General features: G+C 47.5%; 1 protein-coding gene across 1 annotated transcript; it reads left to right on the top strand.

The window, feature by feature from the left end:
• The first annotated feature begins 1762 nt into the window (after positions 1 to 1762).
• On the top strand, positions 1763 to 10997 carry tsr1 (TSR1 ribosome maturation factor). Its single transcript, XM_018748186.2, has 15 exons — positions 1763 to 1956; positions 3108 to 3211; positions 3401 to 3629; positions 4067 to 4201; positions 4334 to 4761; positions 4861 to 4999; positions 5506 to 5684; positions 7091 to 7284; positions 7379 to 7538; positions 7633 to 7743; positions 8058 to 8190; positions 8965 to 9081; positions 9318 to 9458; positions 9732 to 9806; positions 9908 to 10997. Exons 1-15 carry the CDS (start codon positions 1839 to 1841, stop codon positions 10084 to 10086), a joined length of 2442 nt encoding a protein of 813 aa, XP_018603702.2. The 5' UTR covers positions 1763 to 1838; the 3' UTR covers positions 10087 to 10997.
• The last annotated feature ends 69 nt before the right edge of the window (positions 10998 to 11066 follow it).

Here is an 11066-nt window from a genome sequence, read left to right as displayed (position 1 = left end):
AGAACTATGTCTTTTTCATTCACATTTAAATACTGACATTAAGTTCACTCTGTCTGCAAAGCAATGTTTGTATATCTTCCATTCATAATGATGATATTAAAATGTGTACTGGAGGTGCAGAAGGAGAGAATGGCAGCAACATTCTATTCCCAGCCACAGGCAGCCAATGAACATGCAGGATGGGCAGCCGGCACTTCTGATTGGCTCTCCTCCACCCACCCTCAGCCTGCCAATGGGAATGTGGCGTCTCTGTATCCAGGCGAACAGGAGCCTTATTCAGACTGTGTTCCTGAATGAACTACGGGGCCGTAGTGCAGCGTTTTGTGAGAGTGAACCGGTTTACTTAACATCCCTGACGACCCCACATGAACGCAGAATTCCAGTTCACCCTACATTCACCATGTGCCCCATCACAAAGTACACAGAGAATGGACAATGCTGTATGGAAGGATGCGTTCAGATGCAACTGACATATTGTTTAACTTGTAAGCTCAAAGTCAGCCATACGAGACCCGCTGAATGAACGGAGCCTAAAGAAGCTTGCATGGATACCTACATCGTAGGCAGCCAAACAAACAATGTCTTTCAACAGCAGTAAATGAAAAGCAAACAGAGGACCGACTGATGCAAGACCATTAAATGATCAATCTGTCATTTATCTGACACTTTTACCCAAAGAACTTGCTCAACTTCATAAACCGATTGTCGCTGTCAGGAAAGCAGACTGAGCCTAACCCAGAATCACTGGGGACCAGGCAAGGAGGGGTAAACCGTAGATGGGATGCCAGTCCATCACAGGGTAGCCACACATGCACAGTACAGGAAATTTAGCATCACCATTTCACCACAGCTGTATGTCTTTGGGTTGTGGGAGGAAACCAGAGCACCCGCAGGAAACCAACACAGACAGAGTGAGGACATACAAACTCCACACAGACTGAGCTGTGATTCGAACCTACATCCAAACAACCGCGCCACTATGAGGCAGTAGCACTACCCACCGAACCATCACGTCCCCTCACTCAAACAACACAGAGTCTTTTACCCATGTACAGGCGTTCTACTAGACAAGTTCAGTGTAAGTACCCTGATCAAAGGTACTACAGCAGTGGCTGAGAGTGGGGTTTGAAGCAGCAACATTCATGTTATAAGTGCATGCGGCATGCATGTCATTAACCTGCTGCTGGGCATACTGTTTTTCACAATCATATATTAAGGTTTACATATTATTGTATATTAACATGAAAGCACACACACAGGCAAGTCGGTTAATGTCAAACGTGTGAAATAACTGTTTGCAAGAAAACTGTAAACAACACACACAGATATGTAACAGGTAAACAGGCACTTTTGTTTGCTCACCACACATACATACACATTTATCCATGGTTTTCTGAAGCTGGATCCTACCTGTCTGTTCAGGTACGTACCTTGTCAAGGATGCAACAACAATTCTCCTCCTGATATTTGATCTGTATGACTGTGGTAAGAAATACTCTTTCATGTAAGCGCTTCACTAACTCTTGTTTCTGTCAATTCCGAGGCGCTGTGAGCTGAATTAGCGGAGCGCAGCTTCTCATCCCGCATAAAAGGACATAACCGACTGCATGTTTCTTCACGCGTCCGCGACTTCTGTCATTCCAGCGATTCGCAGTGCGGTGAAGTGAACTCCTATGCGCTAGGTGGCGCTACGGGTTTACAGCGAGCGGAGTTCAACCGGCCGCGGAAGTTTCACACACGAGAAATATGATCGCGAGGAAGCGTGAGCTGTCGCGTGAATTCGACACGACGTCACAGGCGACGGAAATGACGTTCTCGCTCGGTCGCGCGTGGTGAAAATGGCTGCCGGCGGCGAACAGCAGCAGGGTCACAGACCCGGGATTTATAAACAGAAAAATAAACAGCACAAACATGGCAAGCACCGCACCAAGGGAGAGATAGAAAGGGAGAACAAGGGTGAGGCGAACGTTGCCAACCGGGGGGGAGTTTAACCGTGTATCATCATGTGGCGGTGTTTGTGTGGAAGAGCGCGCGCTCTCCCACGTGTGTTAGCTAGGAGTCAGTGTGTGGACGTGTGTCGCGAAGCGAGTTTTGAAGCCCACTTAAGTAAACCCTGCACTTTTATGTCATGACGTCAGACGTGTTTGGTAAACTAAAGCTGGTGGTGGTTAACTAGCCGCGATGCCGATGGCTCAATGACACATGGGCTGATTTCAACTTCTTGCAAGTGAACTGGTTAGTTGCTTCGAAATCGGATCGTCGTTTAGTGTCAAGAGGTACTGCCTTCTTTGGTTTGGATCGAAAGGTCGCAGGTTCGATCGATCCCCACCTCCGCCTGTTCTACCTTGACTCAAATAAGGTACTTATTACCCACTACTCCAGTAAAAATTACCCAGCTGTATGGGTAAATACTAGTTGTAAGTTTGTAACTGTAATGTTAACTGTAACCTTATGTCTCAGCTAAATGAGTAAATGTAATTGAAAGTTGCAGTCCAGCTTCAGATTGTCACTTCGTCGTCAGCCTCATTTTATGTTTTGCAAAACAGTGTTTAGTGTTTATATTCATATAGCCACAGTTACCTGGAGTGTAGGTGTGTTTACGCATGAGCTGTCAGTTGTCACAAATGCAGGTGCCATGGTGGCAGAGCATTCATATGCGGGTTCCAATCCAGTTCGGTCTGTGTGAAGTTTACTGCGTGGATGTTCTCTCTCTGCATTTGTGTGTTTGCTCCAGGTGCTGCAGTTTCTCCCAAAGTCCAAAGGCTGACTGTGATTTAGGTGAAGCGTTCACTCTACATTGTCTTTAGTATGTGAGTGTTAGAATGAGCGAGTGTGTTCCGCTGCGTAAATAGGTTAATGATTGCAGGGAGTTTAGCGTAGTGTTCTTAGCGCTGTAAGTGCGTGAAATACTCATCATGGTACATCAAGCGTCTGCTAAGCGAATGAGGGCAAGATAAATATGAAATGTCTCATGGTCACACACTGATAAAGACAATTGAACGCTGTCTGTGGCACCATTTCTGCTTTGTGCAGAATCAGTGTCACGCACTGGGAAGTCCAAACATTGAGATGTGTGCCATTAGCCGTAGTCTCATGTTCCTATTCAGGTCGAGTGTCGGTGATCACCCTCACCAAGAAGCAAAGGAAAGAACAGAGGAAGACGGATCGCAGACACACAGCCAACCAGCTGCGGCGCAATAAGAAAGACCAGGTGATGTGTGTTCCTCTCCCTGTACCTTCCTCTGAGCCACACTGTTGTAGTTTCACCTTGACTGTGGAATCAGAGTATTAAGTGCGGTAGGAAGTTGCTTCACTTACTGTTCCAGAATTACTTTGAAAGTGGAACACCTGAAGAATGACAGTATATGTTCCCTCCACCGGTCCTTGCTGCTGGCCTCAGGTGCTGACCGAAAAGCGGCGGCTGGGTAGCAGGGACGGTCCGCCTCACCTGGTGGCAGTCGTGGGCCTGCATGCAGGGGTCGATGCCAGCGCTGTGATGCGCCTTCTCCGGGAGGAGGATGCCGGGGGCCTTGTGCACGAGCGGGGAGGGGTATCGACAAACGGCGACAGTTTTGGCCTTGTCCTTCCACGTTTCAAGCAGAGGTTCACCTTCGTCAAGCCAGACATAGGTACCACTCGTACGCTATGATGCATAGCAGTACACAGATGTGCCCTGAATGATGATGATTACATTAATGCATCTTAACAGTTCTGCATTTCATACTCTCAAAGCAATGAGGCATTTTTTAAGTGGTTCAGGTGAACAAATTTTGTCATACCCGTAGGTATTTCCCCTTGAGACTGAAACTTGTACCATTGGTGCTAATGAATCTAAATGCTTGTTGACTGGTTTCCACAATGTCTTACTGTAGGGACATCAGAAAGATGTAGAAACATAGAGCTGTGACACCTGACATCACATGTTCTCCACTCTGAATAACACCAGAGTAGCTCACTGTAGTGGAAAAAGTAGCTCATGTTGGTAATAGTTACTGTGCTGAAATACTTGAGGTTAAAGAGAATTATCCTTTTTTTTTTTTTTTTCCCCCCCAACTTTTTCCCCAAGCTGATCTTTACTCCCTCCTGGACATTGCAAAGGTGGCAGACAGTCTGGTGTTTGTTCTGGACTCAGTGGTGGGCTGGGACAGCTATGGTGATTACTGTCTCTCCTGCCTGTTTGCCCAGGGACTGCCCAGCCACGGTGAGTAAGCGTGTGCTTTCTGGCTTGTGCAGCTCTTGGGCATCCTTCGTTCTCTTTACGATAACGGTGTAGAAACAAATACTGGAATGCAGTGTAATTTACCTGTTCATGTCTCTCTCTCTTTCCCTCCAGCCCTGGTGTGCCAGGGTGTGTCAGCTCTGCCAGTGAAGAAGCGCGTGGAGTCACGGCGGGCGCTGGCGCGTGTCGCACAAAGCCGTTTCCCTGAAGCACGGTTGTTCCCTCTGGATTGCGGCACAGATGCAGCATCGCTCCTGCGACATCTGGGAGAACAGCGGCAACGGCGCTTAGGCTTCCGCTCCCGCCGTGCTCACGTGCTGGCCCAGCGTGCTACCTACACACTTGTCAGTGCTGGCCTGGGCACTCTCTGTGTCTCTGGGTATGTCCGCGGGCGCCCCCTGCAGGTGAACCGACTGGTACACATTGTGGGTCACGGGGACTTCCAGCTTAAACAGATCGATGTCCCTGCAGACCCTCTGCCCCTCCTGTCGGCACCACCGCGTACATTAAAGTCGGGCAAGGAAGGTGATGTGGAGATGCAGGTGAGCCTGTTGGTGAACTAAACACAAGGGTTGTTGGCTACCTGTTGTCTTCAGTTTTCTCCATGACTACTGTGTCACTAAAGGGTGTTTGTCCTGCAGGACATGGCTAGCGCTGCTGTGAGGGTTCTGATGAAAGCAGACCCCTCTCGCATTGAAAGCCTGCAGGCTGAGGCTGAAGTAGACCCCATGGACGGGGAGCAGACCTGGCCCACTGACACAGAACTGCTGGAGGCTGAAGGTACCTGTGAAACATGCTGCTTTCGAAGTCATGATTGTACGATGGAATGAGGCGGTCTGTCAGTTTCACGCAAACTCAATGCGCTGGGTGGTACGGTGGCTTAATGGGTAGCGCCGGTGCCTCACAGCACCTGGTCTACGTGTACAGGTGTGAGTTTGAATCTGGCTCAGTCTATATGGCATTTACATGTTCTTCCCATATTTGCGTGAGTTTCCTCTGGGTGCTCCTGTCTCCACAGTAAAAAAAAAAAAAAAATGCAATTCAGATGAACTGGTAACTGGAAATTGTCCTTGTTCTATGTATGTGTGAGTGTGTTACACTGCTGTGTGCTGAATGATTGTAGGAACCCTAGTGTTTCTAGCACTGTAAGTCACATTGGGCGAAGGTGCCAGCTAAATATGAGTTAATAATCATTCTTGGTGGCTTTGCAAGTGTCTGCAAAATGAATGAATGAATGAATGTATGTAGATGCTTTCTGATGTATTCTACTGCCTTTGCATTTTCAGAGAGCATGAAGAAGAAGGTGATAAAGGTACCAAAGGGAACATCAGATTATCAAGCAGCCTGGATTTTGGAAGAGGAGGGAATAAAGGAAGAGGATGATGATGAACAAAGCAGTACTGGTGATGATGAAGCAATGATGGAAGATGAAATGGATGGAGAGGAAGATGACAAGGATTCACAGGTAAGGAGAGATTACATGGTTCATCAGGTCATTAGCATAAACACAATTTTTTCTGTCATCATTCAAATAAATGTCCATAAAAAATAGTCATATTGCTAACTGCCACAGCTTGATCACTTGTCATCTGTTATGCCCCAATGCAGTGGGAAAATTTTGTTGTGCTTACTAAGATGGTATCCAAATTCTTTAATGGCTGTCTGACAAACAGGATTATATTTTCAAAAGAAAAGTTTAACAGTTGGAATAGTTAAGGAAAGGGTGGTGTGAACAGAAGGTTGTAGGTTTAACTTTGGGACATTGTGAGCTACACCTGTTGCTTCTTGATAAATACTTCTGTTAAATAAATAAGTAGTTGCTAGTAACCAGATTAATGGCGAGTGGAAACATCCTGTATACAAACACAAGAACAAGTTGTTCACTTTCCCACTTTACAGCTTTGGTCACTCATTGGCCAAGGCCTTTGTGGACCACTGTTTGTGTGCTGTCATAGCAACGGGGCAACTTGTAAAGGACATGGGGATGACGCTGTGTGTGTGTGTGTGCGCTCTAGCAGGGGGGCTGTAATTGGCAAACACGGGGCAGGTAAGGATGAGGGGGTAGCAGAAGAGTGTATACGTGACCCTGTGTTTGTGCGCAGCCCACCGTTGCGGCAGCACTGTTTGTTTTCTCGCCGTTAGCCGCTGAGCCTCTGTGCCAGGCCACTCCCCGCAACAATAGTGTTTGGGTGCGCGACATCCCGAGAGGAGGCTCGGGTTCTTCCTGTTCCTCGGACGCAGCTTCCCGTCTGAGCCGAGGGATAGGGGCGGCCGTTTATTTACAGTGCCGATGCTTGAAAGACCTGCCTGGGGGGCTCTACGTACATGCAGGTCGCACACCATTTATTTTCTCAAGTGGGCCTTAATGTGTGTTTGATGTCTGGAGGGGCACATGAAAGAGGGTCTGAATGCAGGTCGAGAACAATGGGGAGAGAGCCAGCAGAGCGTGTTTTTTATTATTGCAGCTGTGGCTCCTCCGAGGGCAGGGTACGGACCTGCATGTAGGGCGGATTCTCATGCGCTGTCCCCCGCTGCCTTGCCCAGCCTCTCATCTCTGGAATTCCCAATATGTGCCGCCTTTCACCTCCAGCTAGTCTGAACTTTTTAGATCGAGGGACTTAATGCTTATTGAAGCAAGCTTAGCTTTCACATGCTTTGGTTCCATCACCAGAGCAGCCCAGTGACACACCGAGTATCAGTCGCCTCACAGCTATTGGGCTGTTTGTTCAGACTGTGTAGTTTGTATGTTTTCCCCATGTTTGTATTCTCATCAGCGGTGTAACCTGTCCCACCATGGGCCTGTGTTGGACAGGCATTCTCTGAAAACACATGGAAAGGTCCACAGCTCTATTGATATTCTGTTTGTTTCAGGATGGTGCCTCTGTCTCGGAGGAGGAGGAGGTGGAGGTGGGTTCCAGTGGGCGCAGTGGGGCTGAACAGCAGTATGATGAGAACATGAATGAAGAGGAGGAAAGCGAAGCTCTGAAGCGGTACCGTGAGGCACGTGCCAATGATGTGTTCCCTGATGAAGTGGACACTCCCCTGGACACACCTGCCAGAACTAGGTAATGGTGGCTGCACAGATGACTTATGACTCTAACTGAGGGATCACTGTCACACCCTCACTCCTTTTCCTTACATAACTGTCTCCCTTCCCAGGTTCCAGCGCTACAGGGGGCTGAAGAGCTTCCGCACCTCACCCTGGGACCCATTAGAGAACCTGCCCCCTGACTATGCCCGCATCTTCCAGTTCCAGAACTTTGAGCGTACACGTCGGAGGGTCTTGGCCGATGCGGCAGATGAAGAAGAAGGGGCGATGGTGAGGGTTCTGTGTGTCTCTAAGTCATGTGTATAGAAGTATGGAGAACAAGCGTGTGCCTCTCTAAACTGACTGTCTGATTCCCCCCGTATAGGTGGGTTGGTATGTGACCCTGCACATTATGGAGGTCCCACCCTCAGTTATGGAGAGCTTCCAAGCTGGCAGGCCCCTGGTACTTGTCTCCCTGCTCCCCCATGAGCAAAAGGTGTGTACCTCAATGCACACTTGTGTGCATTTTGTAAGTGTATGCACACAGTACCAATGAAGAGTGTGAGTACCCCGGGCAACACCTGGGTGGGGCAAACTGGAGAGGAGAGTGAGAGAAAAACAGTACATGAGTATCCTACGTTTCTGAGAATTGCTGCCAAAGAACAGGGGAGACACATCAACTCAGTTCCAGTTCAAAATTAACTGAATGCCTTGTGGGGGGGAGAAGATTTCGGCAAGTGCGTTCACACTTTTGACTGGCATTGTATATACAAACACACACTTACTCTCCTTTCCTTACCTGCTTTCCAGATGTCAGTGATGCACATGCTGGTGAAGCGACATCCCAGCAACACTGAACCAATCAAGTCCAAGGAGGAACTGGTGTTCCACTGCGGCTTTCGCCGATTCCGTGCCTCCCCCATCTTTTCCCAGCACACATCAGGTACAGCCAGAGGTCACTGGTTCACTTTCCCAGTTTAGTCACTGCCCTGCGTTATAATTATGACATTAACTGCAAGGCAGCTGGTAGTGTTCTGGTTAGAGCTGCTGTCTTTGGACTGAAAGGTTGCAGATTCGAATCTCACTTCCACATGTAGTACCCTTGAGAAAGGTAGTTATCCTAAATTTTCCCATTAAAATTATTTGGCTGTTTCAATGGGTAAATAACTAAGTAGCTGAATATTGTAAGTCGCTTTGAAGTGAAGCATCAGCAAAATGAATAAATTTAATATAAAAGTGTGCTGCTGCTCCTGGTTTCCCTTAATGGGTCCTACCTCCATGGCAGTTAATTTAAGCAAATCCTTTCTCTCAATATTTTTTGTGGTATTTCCAAATGCCATTTAAAGCAGTATAGAAACAAACAAACAATCAGATAGTGTAGTGGTTACAGTGATTGCCTTGCAATCAAAGGACCTGGGTCTGAACCCCTGTCTTACTGCAGTGGCTTTGATCAAGGTACTTACCCTACTGAACAGATCATTATAAAGTTGATTAATATCGTAAGTCACTTTGGATAAGTGTCAGATAAAGAATAACAATGTTTCAAATGATAATGGTGGCATTTAACACTAGAGGATATATTTAGGTAGGAAAACAGGATAGTGCTGATTCCGTGGCTACCCATCCTTAGCATTTTGTGCGCAGTGTGTATGTGGTCACCTTCAGGATGCCCATTGCTCTGTTGAGGGCTGTAACATGCATGTGGCTTTGCCCACAGGTGACAAGCACAAGATGGAGCGCTTCCTACGAGTGGACGCCCCTACGGTGGTGTCCGTGTATGCCCCCATCACCTTCCCCTCCGCAGGGGTGCTGCTCTTCAAACAGAGGGATGATGGTAAGGCCCTGAAAGAGAATGGGCAAGACAGACCTCTGCTCCTCTTTGTGCGGTGACAGACATACCAAGAAGTTGCTGAAGTTTGCCCACAATTCTTCAGTAAAACATCCAGCTGTATCAATGAATTAGTACAACATTTTAAGTCTTTCCAAATAGTCTTGGTAGAGAATAACCTCATTTGTTTTGTCTTTGTTTGCAGTCATATCTTTGTCATTTTCTGGCCTTCACTTCTACAGGCATACAGGATCTCATAGCAACTGGCACTTTGCTGGGCAGCGCCCCCCAGAGAGTGGTGCTGAAGAGAATCGTTCTGAGCGGACACCCTTTCAAGATCAATCGCCGCTCTGCCGTTGTCAGATACATGTTTTTCAACAGAGGTGAGGTGTCCCTCTACTGATGATAACCGGTCAGCCACACACGCAGACTGGGAAACGGGGGCGGGACGACAAACTACAGTACAAGGGTGACTCAGCTGGGGCTGATTGTAGTTAAATATACTTACAACTGTCATTCCTCTGTAATGGGCTATGTTATTGCCTGTGACTGGTTCCAGTGCAGAAACGAGGCTACAGAGACATACCCAGCTGCAGTGATTTGTGTTAAACTCTGTCCATGCCTGACCCCTTTCTTGTCTCCTTACTCCACCACAGAGGACATCATGTGGTTCAAGCCTGTGGAGCTGCGGACCAAGTGGGGCAGACGAGGCCACATCAAGGAAGCTCTGGGTAAGAATAGTGAACAGTCAGGGAGAGGGCACATGGCATTATGGTAGAAGATCATTTGTGCGATTCTCTGCTCTGTCCTTACCTGTGTGTGTGTGTTTCAGGCACCCACGGGCACATGAAGTGTGTCTTTGACAATCAGCTGCGATCTCAGGACACAGTACTGATGAACCTGTACAAGAGAGTTTTTCCCAGATGGACCTATGACCCCTACGTGCCTCTGCCCTTGCCCTGGGTAAAGAGAGAGGGAGCTGTGGAAGCAAACAACATCGATATGGAGTAGGCTCTGACAGGAAAGAGAGAATCCTGGATGGGGATATGGACTTTGGAACTGGAGTACCTATGGATGATGGTGAACACAAGTGCTTTATGTGTATTTAAAATGATTAAAACCTGTCAGAGAAAATGAACTTTCTCTCTATTTTTTCCCTCCAGTGCAGGACAGCAGGAGAGGAGTTGACATTTCCGCCGTTCACTCGCTTTGCCCTAAGATGAAGTGCTGCTTCTCACCACTAGGTGGCAGACATATATCAGAATCATCCTACAGGACTCAGTCCCTCGCACCTGCAGTGCAGGGTTCAGCTGCAGCACAGACCAGGACAAACTAGGGTACCAGTGTAGCCATACCATGGTCCATATGATGCAGTCCTGAGCGTTTCAACATCTTTAGACTGTCAATCCAGTATGCGTGTATAACTAAGCCTGTGTGAGCTCTGCACCAAACGTATAGCCTTAGCAGCAACATGAGCAATAACACCTACTCCGTTTTGGCTGAGAAAGGAAAAGAAAAAAGCAGTGATGACTGTCATACTCTGTTCTGGTTGTTTACTATGGCCACTGCGCTTTAAAGTGTCTTAAGATGCTTCTTACTAATACTATGAGACACAACTGTGTTCCCAAGCAAGTCCAGTGATTCGCTCGCAGTCACATGCAATAACAGCTGGTTCAAGTGTTACGAGTTCTTATCTGACTTGGATACTGGGCCCAGTTCCAGTTTCTGGTGCTTTCACCATACGGCTCCTAGTTGTCCCCTTAGGTCACGGCACTTGGGTTCACCATCTCATCGCAGAAACAAACCAGACCTTATACTTGGTGAAAACACACTGCAGATATTTTAAAGTGAAACACAATACAAGTCCATCAACATATGAATCTTCTGTGTGAACTCCTGAGTCAGGACAAAGCTTATTTTTCTATGCCTGATAGTTTATACATTCTACACACACACACACACACACACACACACTGTTTATAGGTGCAGGT

Source organism: Scleropages formosus, chromosome 10 (assembly GCF_900964775.1).
Source record: "Scleropages formosus chromosome 10, fSclFor1.1, whole genome shotgun sequence".
NCBI lineage: Eukaryota > Metazoa > Chordata > Actinopteri > Osteoglossiformes > Osteoglossidae > Scleropages > Scleropages formosus.
This window is presented reverse-complemented; position numbering and strand designations above follow the sequence as displayed.